This window comes from Pezoporus flaviventris, unplaced genomic scaffold (assembly GCF_033815535.1).
Source record: "Pezoporus flaviventris isolate CSIRO_AGI_PZ_B2104156 unplaced genomic scaffold, CSIRO_AGI_Pfla_v1 ptg000064l, whole genome shotgun sequence".
In the NCBI taxonomy this organism is placed as follows: domain Eukaryota; kingdom Metazoa; phylum Chordata; class Aves; order Psittaciformes; family Psittacidae; genus Pezoporus; species Pezoporus flaviventris.
The window spans coordinates 83,254-100,227 of record NW_026892612.1 but is presented as its reverse complement, the minus strand read 5'-3'; the positions used below and the strand labels follow the sequence as shown (position 1 = coordinate 100,227).

The following is a 16,974-nucleotide window of genomic DNA, read 5'->3' as shown; positions in this document are numbered from 1 at the left end:
TGGCCAAAAGGAAATTTCAAGCTCAGCTGAAAACATGGCAAAGAAAGCTCAAAAAACCTAAAAGAAGGCTGCAATGGGAGATGAAAGATGACCAGTCTTCTCCAGGAAGCTTTCTTTTAAAACTCTAATAGCTTTTCAAAGAACAGTGAAAAACTGAAAGCTTAGTACTTAGAGAGAAAAAAAAAAAACTAAAAATTGGTCAGGGCAATACTCAGACTTGAGGTCTAAACTTCTGCTTTACTGTTAGAGCTGGTTGTGGAAATAAACTTGTTTAACAAATCTAACATATGTGTATTTTGTACTGTATAGGTACTGAATATTTTTATATACACTGTATACAACCTGTAAATATATTGAACATTTAATATTTCAATGGTGTCTGTCTGCATATATAGCCAAAATATATAAGTACATAAACACAGATATACAATACTTCTTACGCATTTCACTTCAAGGTGATCCAGTACAGCCAATCAGTAAGAAGATGCAAACAGAAGACAGAAATTGAAGATGCAAACTATTAGACAGACGCTTACTTAAAAGTAATTTTTGGCATTTCAATATATATACCATGTTAAGCTTACTCTCTGAATGGTTTTCTATACCATAAATGAGGGGGTGGGAGGTGTGAGACCATGCTCTTTAAGAGTTGCATGTTTGCATGTTCCTTGTACTTTCAGTGTAGTTCAGAATAGTACACAAATACACCATACTATATACATATAGTAATGTTAACTCTCCCATATACAATGCACATTATGAAACTCCTTTTCTGAACAGTGCATTACATTTCCTTCAAATACTAAACAAATGCTCCATGTCAGCAAGAATGCTGACACTGATGAGGGAATGAGAATTACATTAATCAGATATTCATAGAGAAAGAGATTAAGTGAGTACTAACTTTTTTTTGGCTCAGTTCATAAATCATTTTGTGACCTTTTAGGATTCATAATGATCTACAAGAATAAAATTTCACAGAACTAGCATGAGAACTACTTAAGATGTAGTACACCCTTGAGTTTATATGTCATTAGTACATACAACACTCAAGTGTTTTGCCTCAACAGTAAGAAACTTGTCTATTCCACATTGGGAAATCCATGTAAAATAAAATGTAATACAAAATGTCTATCAATGCCAAACTGATGCAAAGCTGGAGCAGAAAATATGTATCACTTGCTAAGGTCATGCTAAGCTAGTAGCCTTTAAAAGGAACAAATATTTTTTAACACAAACCAAATATATACTCTGTTTCCACCAATCATTTGAATGTTAAATTGTTTTGTCTCACAAGAAAGCTAGCACATGCTTGTGTGATTTGGTTTCTGTTAACTTCTCTTTACTTATTTTTACTGAAGGAATTATTCACAATTTATTTTATTATTAGGAACTCTTCCTAAGCTTCATAGATCTGTCTAATGAAGGGGAGATTATCTACCATTACTGTCATCAAGTTAATAAATTCAGCCGTGGTTTCATCAGTACTGAGCATTTTTCTGAGAGACAGAAGTATAGTTAACTGTAATAATGCCTGATAACACCCAATCCTAATCTTCATGAGCCTTACAAATACTGACATATAAATACATGTTCTGCATTGTCTCTCAAATCTATATCTTGTGTTCCCTCCAAAATATACCCTCTTTTATGTATAAATGGAGCTCACAATGTTCAGTATTTGGCTCTCTAATTACTAGGTCCAATTCTGATTTCAATTTTATCTCATAATATGAAAAATGGCTTCAAATGAGTTAATATAAGTCACTGGGGAAAAGTGGAGAAATACCAATGCCAATGCATTGAAGAGATACTAATACATCTAATCAAACATCTTTCCAGATAGGGTGAGTTTCAATGTCTTTCATGTTTCTCCCTTTTTTATTCTATAGTATCTGGAAAATTGCATAGGGCCTTATGATTTTTTAGTATTGACTTATTTCATATAAATTAACGGATAAAATATTTCTATATAGCATGATATTTCATCAGAGAATTCAAAACAAAATCTAGGATCCTAATAAACACTGTTATGTCTGAAATGAGTTATCTCAATAGTGACTTAGGCTCAGATTTATTGTACAGTTCATCAACTTCTCAGCATGCTGGATAATGAATGTTTCATTTACATTGCTAATTGCCAAGCCATGGTTCCTTCAACCTTTAACCCTTACGCTTTATCACATTATCGCCATATGTCAATATAATTGCATTTAACATTACAAACAACTAACTTTTTCACAAGGTCAAGACATCCCCTTTTTAAAGCTTTACCAGTGTGGTATCTCTAAAACTACCAAGAAAACCAGCTTTATACAGATACTGCAAAACTAATTCAATTTTTACATCAGAAAAACAAAGCTTCTACCTTTTGATGCAAAATGAGATGTCTTCTGTTAAAATCTGCATCTGCCATTGTAACGAAATCACTTCTACTTCTGTGAAAAACTTTGACTTCGCTGTCTGTGATTATGAAACACTATTAACTAAGACCCGATATGAGATACCTTCTGTATCTGCATGAAATACTTGTCTCTAGTTTTCTTTGATCTGTGGAATTATGGAGGTATTTCCACATATCATATAACCTTTATCTTCATCCTGCTTTGCCCAAATACTAAAAGATTTTACTGTAGGTACCATTCAAGATGATGTCTTAGGCTATGTCTCTGGTCTAACAAACAGCATTGCTACTCATCTGCTTACAATTTTACTTTCTCTCAATGGAAACTGGACTGTATCTTACCCCTAGAATATCCTTTGGAAAATGTTAATTCACCCTGCACCTGAAAGCCCCTTTCTTTCAGCTGACTTTCACCACAGATACTTCTTCCAGCTCTTAAATCTTCACTGCCAACAGCAAAGTTTAAGCCAAATCATATACATAATAAGCTGTTCTTGGAAAAACATTTTACTACCGAGTGTAACTGAGTCAGTTTTGCTGCTTGTGCAAGGTCAAACTGAAGACAGAAACAACACTCTTGGTTGCTAAGTTATGTCAGAAGAGAGTCCAGCCTCTCTCCATTTCCTTGAACCAAGAAACTTTGGCAAGATGTTTTCTCAGAACAGGTCTGAATTTCAGAAAAGTTAGAAATTTATTTCTCAGAATCTGAGTAAGAAATGTAGATGCACCCTCATAGGCAGAAATGAGCATCAAATTGCATTAGAATAAAGAAAATGGGTAATTAAAGATAAAATTGAGTGAGTCTAATTCGTTTTCCATGTAGCAAAAACTTCATGTTACACAGCAGGTGGAGAGCTCATATGTCTCTCAGCACACATATTCCTTCCATAAGTGGTGCATCTATATATCTATCTATATACACACACATAAATGTACGGCACATTTTTACATGTGACACCATGCTGCAGATTAGTAGGTATAGTCTTGAAGTGCTGTCGTGGTTTAAACCCAGTCAGGCAATTCGTTCGCTCACTTCCCCCCGTTTCTTGCCCTCCCCCTGCTCCCGGAGGGACAGAGAGGAGAATCGAAAAGAATGCAACTCCCACAGGTTGAGATAAGAACAGTTTAGTAACTAAGGTATAACACAAATCACTACTGTTACCACCAATGATAATAATGATAAAGGAAATAACAAGGGAACAGAATACAACACCTCAGCACCACCCGACCGATAACTCGCCCCCCTCAGCCCGACCAAGCACCGACCGATACCTCCTCCAACCCTGCAGTCTCCCAGCCCTTCCGGCTCACTCCCAGTTACATCCTGGGCGTGACGTGCTGTGGTATGGAATACCTCTTTGGTCAGTTTGGGTCAGGTGTCCTGTCTCTGCTTCCTCCCGGCTTCCCCTCCTCCCTGGCAGAGCATGAGGCTCACAAAGTCCTTGGCCAAACCAAAACATCCTTGTTATCAGCTCTGTTCCCGAGCTGAAAGTCAAAACACTGCACTGCACCAGCTACCAAGAAGGAGAAAAAATGACTGCTACTGCTGAACCCAGGACAAGTGCACAGGTTGGTGAAGCTTCATACTGGTTTATGCCTTTGTGTTCTGTGCCACAGTTGCTCACTGTCCTCTCCTGCTATCATTTCACACCTCTTCCCTGACTCTTGGAATGTCCTTTCTGACCTGACATCAAATCCCTGAAAGCTCCTTTCAGTTGCTTCCATCACACTCTTCTACTGCAGAAACATTGCCTGACTGTATGCACAGAGCACTACAACAGAATAACCACACTTCAGAATTTTAAACTGTAATGGAGTTGCAGGCATGGAATACCCAGCATATTTTACAAAGTTCATACACCCCTCTCTTGCAATTACAAAATATTAAGTTTTAGCACATACTGCTGTTAGTATGACCCTCTTGTCAAGATGTAGACAATCCCTTTTCAAAACACCTGCAGTATCAACCCAGTAAACATTCATTCCCGAATGATCATCTTCCTGGACGTCATAGCAAAGGACTGTTTCTGCTCCCTGCTAGCCTGGACAAGACATAACCTTCTGATTTATGTATATATAAAACATGAGAAAAGGTTGGATTCAGAACTATAAAACCCCTTTGAACTAGATTAGAACCCCAAATGAATGTTTTGTTTTTTTTTTTTTTCTTCAGAGTGTTTCAATCCATTAAATATATATAAAAAAGGTTAAAAAAAAAATCAAATTCCATGTTACCACTGGGAAATGAATATTCCTCTATGCACACCAGCTGAGACTCAGCACAAGTACTTTCCTTAAGAGAATCCTAAATATAAGGAAGTTTTAACATAATATGTCAAACAGTGTGCTTCTAAGAGGTTTAAGCATTTGTGGTTATCCTTTTTCGGCTGCTTCCGTGGAGTCAAACTTTGGTTTTATGTTAACAGATAACATTATTATCACATTTTGTGAAGAATAGTGGCATCAAGCACAGGTACATCACTGACTGTGCAGAACGCCATTTGAAAATATGCTTGTATTTCCGTCTTTAATAATGGAAAATCAAAAACACAACCAATTTCAATGCCACCTTAAACGTGTTCAGAACGTGAATTCAAAATAACTGAGTGTACAGTACACAAGGATCCCTCATCACTTAATTTACTTCAACCTCTCAACCCCCCCAATTTTCAATTGACAGAAGACACTGAAAACTAACATTTTTCTAAAATGGTTAAAGCATGAAATCCACAGAGTCCACAACAGTCACCAATGGCACCTGACTACAGCTGGCTGTTATTCACAAAATTTGAGTACATAGATAGGAATCAGCACAATTACTTTCATGGTTCTGTCTACCCAGGCATCTTGAAAATCTCACTCTGGATTTTACTGCTGCACTGATAGCACTAGAAGTCCACAGGAAGTGAGGCTGAGGTTTGACTTCTGAGTAAATATTGGTTTATACTACAAAACACAACTCCATTACCTCAGAGGATCTGTGTAAGTGTAACTGACTGGAACACTGTAAACAATTAGGCTAATGATATACATGAAGGAAGAATTCATACTAGATGATAGAACAACCAATATTTTCTATTTATTCATCTACAAGTATTTACAGATTAGTTCATGGAGAAGATCAACAAGATGCAGCACACCAGAGGAGTACAATAATAAGCAGAGAAACAAAACTGGCTGTTCTAATTAACCACTGTTCAAAAGACTGAACAAGTGGAAATCAAATACAACTGCAAACACTAATATACAAGCTAAATATGCAACGTGTGGATGTTAACGCCAACCTGTGGAGATCACGCTGAGCTAAACATTTAGCATGATACAAAGTAAGGGGTTTGTATTTATTTGAACTAAATACCTTCAGGCATGCTAAATTAAGTATTTCCTCTTGAAGACTTAGAAAAAATGTTGCCTAAAAGAAATCACACCATGATTGTTCAATGCAGGACTGCTGCACATTCTTCTAAATCTGAACATGCACAGTTCTCAATTATTTGTCGGACTCCTCAGATCTGTAATGGGAATGTTCAGGTTTCTTGCTGGAACAGAAAGTATCCAGACAGAAAGACAAAAAGTACGTGCATTACCAAGGGCTATTGTATGACCATAAGGCAGAGGGCAGGACTCAAACCACAGCTTTTTTTTCTAAAGCATTTCCTTTTGTATCTATTTCCTGTTTGTAATTACACTATCAACTGCGTAATGAAAGCAATTTCTATTTTCAGAACACATCTGTTTATGCAGTGGGGTTTCTTTTACTCAGATATGCCTGCTCTTAACTGTAAAACAGATTTTTTTTTATTTATTTATTTTTTACATATCAGTGCACCCCATGCCACAGAAAGAACAGCAATGTTTTCAACAACTGCCTGTCATGGAAAGAGCACAGCCTGGGGGGGCCTGGCGGCATGCCAGATCGGAGCAGGGAAGGTATAATTTACACACTGCCATGCAAGCTCCAGCAAATCAGTCTCACGGCAAGAAAAGACTCACGCAGCATTTCAGTCTTCACGAACTCCCAGCAGAGTGGCAAATACATACATACTCAACTAAATGCCACAACAATATGGGCTGAACCTGAGTATGTTTAGTGCAGTTTAAAAAAATGGGGCGGGGAAAGAATATTAATATTTTCATTGCCTTTTTCTTCTGTTCACTCACTGTGTGTTTACCATAAAGTAGACCTGCTGAGAGTGTGATGCTGAGCAACCCATATGGCAAATACTCAACTGAGAGATCTGAAAGGAAAATCACTTTTTTTTTTCTGAATTATCTCTAATCCCTTTATTTAGAAAGTCTTCTTTAATAGCAAATACTGAGAAACCACCCTGCTTAATGCTATTTATACAGAGATGACAAACTTTTTAGACCAAAACAATACATTTCCAGCAGAATATGATGCAGTACATGATGCATCTGACAAAAACAGAGCCTAACTTAATGCTCCATTACAATTTTCAGTTTTAAAACACAATTACAAGAATTATTAGTTGCATAATTGTCATTTATCCAAATTCATCCCCAAATCCTTCTTCAGCTTAAATAATCCCATTAGTGTAGTCCATGGTGTTCTAAGATGTTGAGCCAAGATGAAGAGTTAACATTCCCATTAACTGTTGACATTAACAGTTCCCATTTCAGGTACAAAACTGATCTATTCCAACCTTTTTTCTTTCTAATCTGTGACAAATACGCAAAAGAACAAACCAGCATATACAGATGTCTGGGATTTGTGAAAACTAAAAAAAGGCAAATCCTGGGTGTGGAATCCAGGCACAATTGCAGACTATTTCTCTGGAAATCTTGTAGTAGAGGGGGAAAAAGGAAGACTGGACATCAAGAAGCTTCCCTAAGGGAAATTTTTACTCTTACCTGTCTGTTTCTGTAAGTACCTACATCTTTCCGGTTTTTCTTCTTTATTTATTTTTTTTTTCCCAAGAAGAGGGAGGAGGGAAGGAGAGTCATGTTTTATGAAAATTAATTGGAAATAAAACTAAGAAAAAGACAAGAAGAACAGCAAGATAGAAATGCTGAAACGCAACTGAGATTTGTCCTTCTGTAAGAAGAACCAGAACTACCAATAAATAGATGCCAACTAATAGCTTTTGTTGGCAAAGGTTGAATTCAGGGCAGGAAAGATTTTCTTCCAACTGGTTTTGTTGTTCATACAAATGAGAAGAATTCCAATTCATTTTTCATTTCTTATAGAACTGATGATATGAATGACAATAACATTCCCCCAGGTGTGAAAGGGTTGTATATATGACTGAATTTCCCATCCCTACAATGCAAACACTGTGATTTTTCTTATTTGGAGAAGACAAAATAATCAGCTGCCACAGTTTTCTTTTGGCATAAAGCTGGTGGCCTCAAAAACTTTTTTGTGTTTTATATCATCATAAGTGTTGTGCTTATCTTGTGTTCAGAAGGAAAAGGGACTGTAAGAATCCTGGAAGACAGTTGTCGGTATGCATGAGAAACTCTGATGCATTGAGAGCTACATGATCACAGCTGAAGAAATCATCCAGTTCTACCTTTTTTACCTAAACAGTAAAAAGAACTCTGTGGCTTTGTATAAAATAAACATGAATTATGCTAGCATGACAAAAGAAAATCTCTCTGCAGCTAAATTTTCAAAGAACGATTTTGTTGTTACCCATAAATCACAAGTATGGAAAAAGTTATGAAATTCAAATTAATGAGCAATTTGTTCTTCAGATAAAGTAATAATAAAAAGGCAGATAGAAAAAGAAAGCATGCTAAAAGCCTACCTAAGTCGTAGAGCACATTCTGCTCTTTTCATCATAATCAATGAATTCAACTTTGATTAAAGTTACTGTCATTATTTCAGAAGTGGGGCAATTCCATACTAAAAAAATCCACTTGTACAAATAATTTATTATGGAGAAAAATAATAAGTCTTTATCCCCAAAGCAGTTCAAAATTACCTTGAAGAAATTTTCATTTGCTACCTTATGTATCAAGACTATACAGAAAAGTTAAAATTGGTAAAAAACCAAGATGTTGCAGTACTTACAATATACACAGGAGCTGTGAATATCTGTTTTTCTAGGGTCAAAAGAGCCTGCAGGTTAGACTTCACCTATATTCACTTAAATACAGTGGAACAGCAGAAGAAGTGACTTTTACTGATGAATAATATTCATGCAGCAGCCTCACGATGAAAACTATGCGTTGTTAGAGAGGCATAGAAGCTGTGAATAATTCTGAATATAGAAGTGGTAATCTTTCTGAGAAAAAAAACTTTACCTGTCTCTTAGAAAGAGAGAAAGAAAAATTGCATTCTTTGGTAAAATTATGGCTGGTGTTCTTAGCTACTCTTAATTTGAGTACTCAAATAGGGGCTGAAGGGGGTTTCAACTTGAATAATTTTGTATTTTTTGATCCCTTTATTATGAGTGAAATATAACAAAATGCATATAAAATTAAATGCATATGAAGTTCAATAAACTGTTTCCAGTCAGACAAAACAAGTACTTCACTTCAAGTAAGCCTGAGTGTATACAGAGTTACACTGAGTCAAAAGAAGGATCTTCCCTGTCATCATCTAACCAGAAAACATGAATACTGAAAAGTCTTACAGAGCACTTGATCTGACTGATTCAAAATTCCAAAATGTTCCTACATCTTAAAATAACCAACAGCTCCAGGACTAGGCTCCTGATAGGTAGCAGAAGGTATAAAATTTAATGGTGCATGCTAAAAACACAGGCTATTGTATTGTTTACAAGTGTTAAATAGACACTTACATTCCAGTTCAGAAGGTACTTTAGGCACCCTCTGCCAAACAGATGGAATAAAATGAATATTTCAAGACACAGAAGACATGTTTTGTCAGTATTCTGCATCAAAACGTCACTATTCTAAATAAATACTGCATGATTTTAAATGTCTTGGGTTTGTTGGATTTTTAATTTCTAAATGACAAACACAAAAGCTGTCACCAAGGCAGAAAAATACCCTGTATGTCCTTATCACTCCCTGTTAACAGAATTGCTGTCGTCTGTAGTAATGCAACACTAACACTAGCAAACCAAAAAGAAGTCCTTTTACCTACAGGTGGAATTATACTGTAATATTGGATCAACAGTTTCATGTTCTAAGTTTTTTCTCACACAACAGCAAAGAAAAGACAGAAACCAAATAACAAAAACCCTAACTTTGCTGAAATATTCATACTGCTGTTATCCCTATTATCAGTTCCTATATTCCCATGTATTATGGTAGATCTTAAAATACTAGATTTACATTGAAATTTTAAAAACGTGTCTGGTATTTCACAGAAACAACTCTTTTTATGCTGAACATTTCTCAAAACAGCACCTCCCGCTGTCAATGTCTATGCCCCATAAGCAGCTGAGCTGAGATGCTTCTGACAAGAACTAGAAGAGTACACAAATGATAAATTAGCTTTGTAGAATTCAGGAAAACAGTCCAATAATGATACTGTAGATAGCATTTTGTTTAGCTGAGAGATGGTGCATATTATACAGCTGTATTTCATAACAAAACCATCTTAATTTATTTAAACACATTTCATGTGTTCACAAAAGAAAATACAGTTTATCTTCTTGAACAATGTACTTATAAACACAAGCATATTTTTACTGTTATGTTAGTAGATTAATCTCATGTCTTTGTTTCAATAATTCTAATGGTTATTTTACTTGGTTTATTAGCTTTTGAACCAAGATTAAACAAAACCAGTAATGTCAAAATCATAAACCATAGCATGAACCAAATTCAGATTAAATGTCACACAAATTATAATGGATGAAGTCTATTCAATTTCTTCAGACACCAAAATAAACTGAAATCATACATACATACCATTGCAGAACTGATATCGCTGTATACCTCATGCATTCTTAAACAGATACTGCAAGTACAAAATCTCTGATGGCTCTGGTTTGCTATGAGTTACGACAGCAATATAGAATAAAATAATCAAATATACCTTGCAAAAATGACATTTGGATAAATTATTATTTAATGATTTAAGCACAGGCTGACTTGGACTGATTGATAAATGGAATGGTCTTGGACAGCTTTGCAAGCTTACATTTTTCTCACATCACAAGTTACCACAATGAGCACCTTGCCTGGCATCCTTCATCACTTCATACAGAAACATCTCACCGAGTAAGGGAACTTTAGCTCCTATCACCCTCACGTCATCTCCTGGGAGGTATCTGGTCTTGAGTTTAAAAGTATAAGCAATCCTGATAATCACTGTAACCAATGTCAATTTTGTTGCCATTTGGTTTTACACAGTTAATTAGAAAACACCTGAAAACAGTTCAGAGGTTCTCCTCACCACTTTGCTTTCACATCTTTAGAGACCAGTAACTAACTGTAACAGGGAATTCAGCAGGTCTGCCTCAGCTCTCTGCACCTTGGATTGTACTCATTACAACTGGGGTACTTTGGCTGAGCTGAGGCATCAACAGAACAGCTACCCTCCTTCAGAACCCGTCAGTCTGATGTTTAAACATGAGCACAGTATTTACGTTAATGCATGTTTAGGCTGCATTACTCAGTCCTGTAAGGTTGTGTCGTGGTTTAAACCCAGTCAGGTAACTCGTTCATGCACTCCCCTCCTTCTTTCCCTCCCCCTGAACCCAGGACAGGTTGTAACTTAACCCTCCTAGTACTTCTGAAAAAGCAAACGAAAGTAGTTTCAAGCTTTGTGTACTATATATGTTATACATTTTCCTACAGGCAGATATCACACACTGACATTTTAAGACCTTAATTAAGGTTGATTTATTTATAAATGGTATGTTTTCAGCTCTCAGAAATGATGTATTTAATGTTTTATTTTTAAACACAATTAAAAAATAATATATAAATATATACATACTGCAAATGTATTACAGATAACAAATTCATTTAAGCCCATTTATGCACATTAGTGACACACCATGTGGCAGAAAGACTAGGACTACAAGAAGACCCCTTGGCGATTTATTTTATATTAAATCCCTAATGGCCTCTTCTCATCTTTGCAAAAATACGCACAAAAGTCCAGACTATGCAGCCATTGAAATGAATGGTTATTTATTTGCTAAACGAGAACCCTATGTTTAATGTTCCTTAGACATAAGGTAGTCTGCAAAAGTCGCATTCCTACAGCTCCATACATCATTTATTTTACATACCCTAACTTCTCACAACAGGCATCAGAAAAATACTTCTGAATAGCATTGCTATTGTAAGTTGCTGAGAATTTTGTTTCTAATTCCATTACTGGAAGATTAACTGTTAACATGTTTACTTGGGGTTTTCTTCTTGTTTTGTTTTTAACATTAAAAACAAATTCATGGACCAATCTGATGCTATTTAAAATATGTTTATATTCATACTGCAAGAAAAAAGTTCCTAAATACGTAACTATGGTCCAGTCATTACAGACAGAATGCAAAAGTTCAAACCTTTGCACAAACATGTTTTAACCTCATTTAACTGTGGGTAATAGTCTACCTAGCACTTGTTTCACATGTTCCAGCTGAGACAGAGATTCTTGATTTGCTTTAGAGAAGTACTAAGAGCATCACTTTTCATAATACTCAAATGAAATTGTCAAAATAAGTAACGCAGTTGCATGCCATACTACTACCACAAAACAGCCTGAAAATGAAACCATCTCTCTGAGATTAGACTATTCATTAGGAAGCAGGTCCACTGTGTGACCAAACATTTCTAAATTTCCTAAGTTACTGTTGCTGGAACAGTCAACATGATTTTTTCTGAGACACAGAGCCACAAAAGAAAATTGTTGGAAGAGCCAGAACTTTCCCTTGGTGCCATCCTCAACTCGCTTGGACTAGTAAACGCTACCTAAGGACAACCAACATGACCATACTGACATGAGCTTGCAGGTCACTATCTTGGGGCAACAATACTGGTGACAGCAACCTGCACTGAGGCTCTTGACATTTTCTCTAGATCTCCAGGTGACTCCCACCTTACAATACTAAAAGATTGAACCACCTCCACAACCTCGAAACTACCTTCATGAGTATTCAGATACCATAGCCAGAAACATGAACAAGAACCTCAATAGACTGGTCAACCTTCAAAAAAACGTGTACTCCCTTGGCTGTTACAGTCAACAGCACACAATCAGAGACTATTTGCCTTGTTTTCAACAGACTGCCCTGCTTCTCCCTGGAGAAACTTGATTTTCTATCTCCCTGTGTTACTGTAAGTTCTGTGAACAGTTAGAAAAAAATTTCATGACTCCAAAGACCAAGGACTTAGTCCAACAAACACGTTATTAAGCTACAATATCAGGAGCCATTTCTACTAAACTGAACACTCATGAAACCTGGATTGTTTTTCTGGTGCACTAGACTTAAAAAAAAAACATAGAACAGAGTTCAGTTTACAAACGAAGTATTCCTTTCTCAGGAAAAAAATAACTTTCACAGAAAGTCACATTGAGAAGTTACTTCTTATTTCCAAGAGAATTCCAGCAGAGAAAAAGCAAAATATACTCTCAGGGTATGGCATAATATAACAGAAATTAACTGTAATGCATGCACTGAATTTTTCTACAATATCCTATGAGTAATCACTATTATGACTTTGGGAAACTTTTCAGCAAAGGCAACAAAAATAACCATGATCTGGGCGCTGCCACTTTTCTTTCGTCATTCCCTTCAAGAAGCACTGCTATGCATGTGAAATCCAAGTAGCATGAGCTCTGGTAGCCAGTCACTGATTTCAATTCACAACTTTAATGCTACCTAAATCCAGGAAGCCCAGATCTGAAGGCAGTTATTCTCCAGAAATGCAAAACTGCATACAGACTCCTATAGAAACCTAAACAGATGCACATAAAATGCCCTCCCTGCCTTTATCACTATTGAGAGTGCTATCTACTCCTTTGATATCTGAAAGATTGGCTTTTATCAAGACACTTTAAAAATCAGTCATTTAACAATAAAAGCCAATACACGATGGATATAAATCACACACTGTTGATTGGTATGAGTATATATATTCAAATAAAGCACTGAGAGCAACTGCACTACTATTTTTGCATTCATGTCTTCTTGAAAAACTGGAAAGCAGGAGTGTACCTGCATGTGTCCTTCATGTCTAAGTATTGCTATGCAATAATACTGTAAGTAAATATGAGTATTAACTTCCAGCTGATGACTTATCAGTTACCATCATTTCCTTCCTTACAGAGAACTCATACAATATTCCCTTCAATGTTTCAATACCAATAAAAATAGGGTTTATCACAACATGCCTAACACAAGCTTCAATTAATTTGTTATGCAATTATAATGCATAAATTAATTCACAGCACACTTGTGAAATAAAAGATTAATATCCCAATTTACAGAAAGGAGACTGAGGAAACGATTAATTTAATACAGGAAATAAGGATTAGAGAATAGAAAGGAACTTAGCTCCAGTTCAAGACTCTGCTAAAAAGAGCACTGACCCTCTCAAGAACAGAAAATTTTTCCAGAATCTACTCTGAACAGAGATCTGTCAAACTTGGCATAAAAACGGAAATGAGGAAAGGTTAGAATAATTTGAGTATATGCAACTGAGGTATGACATTTGTTAGAATATCAGACTCACTAATCTCTGCCTTTACTATCATGAAACTGACTGAAATCAGAGCCTGAGTGTTGAGCTGCAACACTTTCACTCTACACAATACATATCCAGCCTAGCAGGGATGCATGCTTGTGAACAGCAACTATAATCACGTAATTATCCTCTTTGGTTTTATCATCTATCATCAATTAGACCACTGAACCAAATCAAATAATCAAGCCTATAGAAAGTACTTTAAGAAAAGATACTTCTGAGAAGCAAACACATTAGAGGTTTAACACTGACAGCAAAGCCAACCCTTATTTTTGATTAAGTAACATCTATAGAGCATTTTAAGAACAAATAACAAATTACCATTATTATTGTTGAAAAAATCCTGAAGTAATTAAGGTTTGTGTATTCTGAGTTCATAATAGAATTCTAAACTGAACAGGCAAGACAGGTCTAGACAGTTTCATCTCTAATTCCCTTGTATGTATTTCTAATACTGGGTGAAGTAACTAGTTTAGAATGTTTTTACAAGCCATCTGCTTTACCATTGTGCAGACCATATCATCCCTGGCCCTAAGAAGAGCAAGTAAAAAAGGTCTTTTTCAGGTCAAGCACTGTAAATCAGGGAGTTCAGAAAACATTTGAACAAAGTAATGCAGCAAATGCAAAACTAACCTCCATCCCAACTGTGAAATTAAGATTAAAAGAAAAATAAATAAAACATGATGCTAAAGCTAGCTCCTGCGTGTCCACCATTCACTGAAACTGACAGAAGGTAAGGATATTTAAAAATACTTAATAAAATCTTCTTGTTGTTTTGTTTTCAATCTCTTTCTTTTTGGGGGGATTTATCTTACAATACTCTTTCCCTATCCCCTTTCCTCCCAACCTTGGCATAATTTTCACAAGGAAAAATTAGAGTTCATAAAGCAGTGCTGGTAAAGCCTGCTTGACACAGAAACTAACCAAGAAACTAACGTATTCTGATTCATTTCTTGAAGCTTTGCTACCCAATTTTGTTTGTGTATTTTAATATGAAAGCAGAAATACATTAATAATTATTAGCTTGACTGCACCACAAACTCTTCAACCACAGAAGTACCATATTTTTTGTAAAACCCAGCAGAAAAGACATGTTGTAAGAAATCTCACAGGATACACACAGCGAAAAACTATTAACATGAGGTTTTTTTTAATTTTGTTTCTTTAGTACCATTTGAGATAAAATAAAGTTTTTATTGAAGTAAAATGCAAAAGTAGAAGATGACAATTTCTTTTGTATGTTAAATACTTTTGTATGGGTGACCTCCAGGGACATGATCAGAGTGTACACTGCAAATATATACTATGTAAACGTGTCTCTGTTGTTGAGATTCTCCTCAATCTAGCTAGTTTTATTATTAATATCAGTTTGTATCAGTATGCAAACTTACATCAGAAATAATATTGCCATGTCAAACTTGAACAGTGATCTAAACGTTAATATTTTTAAATTAATACTTTTATGTAACAGCCAGTAACAGTAATATCAAGGGCAAGGTAGATAGCTACTGACACCCATGACAAAAATCACCTTGATATAATGATAAACATAGTACACAAGAGTTCTGCCTACGCAACTGAAAAATGTTTCAGATCAGTCAGGAAAGAAAATCTGAGCAGCCATTTTCAGGCTTATAAATACAATCTTTATAATCAGGTTTTATTCAAAATAATCAAAATTCTAGGAACTTCTGCTCTATCGAGGTCCTTTTTTTTTCTACCAACATTTTCATTTAGGCAATGCGGCATTAGACATACTTCAAGATAAGTTTATAAAAAGCATAAAAAAGTATCTCCTGCTCTCAAAAAGCTGAACGTGCTAAACTGGTTTTATAAATTTTTTGCCGTATTTTAAGTGAAAGGTGGGACAAAGTCCTAGCTCATAACTACCTAGGTTAAGTACAACAGAAAGCTCACACCTTGAATTCACCCAAAGGCTGCAATTTACTGATGCCATTGTTTCACCACACTGTTGTACAGACTAACAGCAAGGAATAATTGGATGCATAATCATGTAAGTCAGACTACAAACAGTTACTGCTTCTCCCAAAGTTAATTAAATCACTGAAAATTAAATTCTGCTCATACATAATACTGAGAAAATAACTGGCTCAAAATCATTGCTAAAGGACCATCTCTGTACGCAACAGGGCTGTTTACAAACTATGTTATTTCAGTTTTCTCTTACCTCCAGTGTTAAGTACACAGTGCTAATTGCTACTTTGATTTCTCCATCTGAAATCTTGAGATCTTTCAGCATAACATCCTCAATACTTACACCTGTTTGAGAAGAGAAAGGAATTTCAACACATACAAGTATCTACATCTGACAGATGCAGCAACACATATTAAAAACACGCTTAGACTAGACCTTAATATTGAGCCTTCTGTATTTTAGGACATTCTATGAGAAAATTAAAAACAACACGAATATTTCAATGGTTAATATTTCTAGAGGGTTTTTTTAAACAAGGATGAGATTTTAAGGATGGGGGGTGAGGGACTGGGGAGCAAAGGATGAAGAATTAAGTCTGCAATGAAGTTGCATGAAAACACATTTTTTGAAAGAACTGAATTCCAGTGATGATAAATGTGTAGACAGTCCATTGCTATGGTCTAATAGGAAATCACTAACATGAAACACTTCTGGAATGAGTAATATATTGAAAAATACATGTGGAATACTATGGCACTTATAAAATATTCAGAAGCAAAACACTTAAGATACTACGTAAAAACATAAAGTCATTCAACCTTTCTGACCTTCCTCGCAAACTGGAACCAACAGCAATGGGTTTCTCTCACGTACATCAAATGGCAAATGAACGAACTAGATGCTTATGTAGTGTAGAAACAGAAGTACATATTATCATCAGAAATAGCAGAGTGAAACTGGAATTGCTTCACTTTGCAACTAGACATGTTGATATGTT

At 35.7% G+C, this 16,974-nt stretch overlaps 1 protein-coding gene across 7 annotated transcripts in view; it reads right to left on the bottom strand.

The window, feature by feature from the left end:
• The window catches only part of PRUNE2 (prune homolog 2 with BCH domain), a 144,285-nt gene that overhangs the window by 85,320 nt on the left and 41,991 nt on the right, over positions 1-16,974 (bottom strand). For all 7 annotated transcript variants that reach the window (XM_061470753.1, XM_061470757.1, XM_061470752.1 and 4 more), the window contains exon 6: positions 16,230-16,321. In XM_061470753.1, coding sequence (XP_061326737.1) covers positions 16,230-16,321 — 92 coding nt within the window. The remainder of the gene's footprint in view (positions 1-16,229; positions 16,322-16,974) is intronic.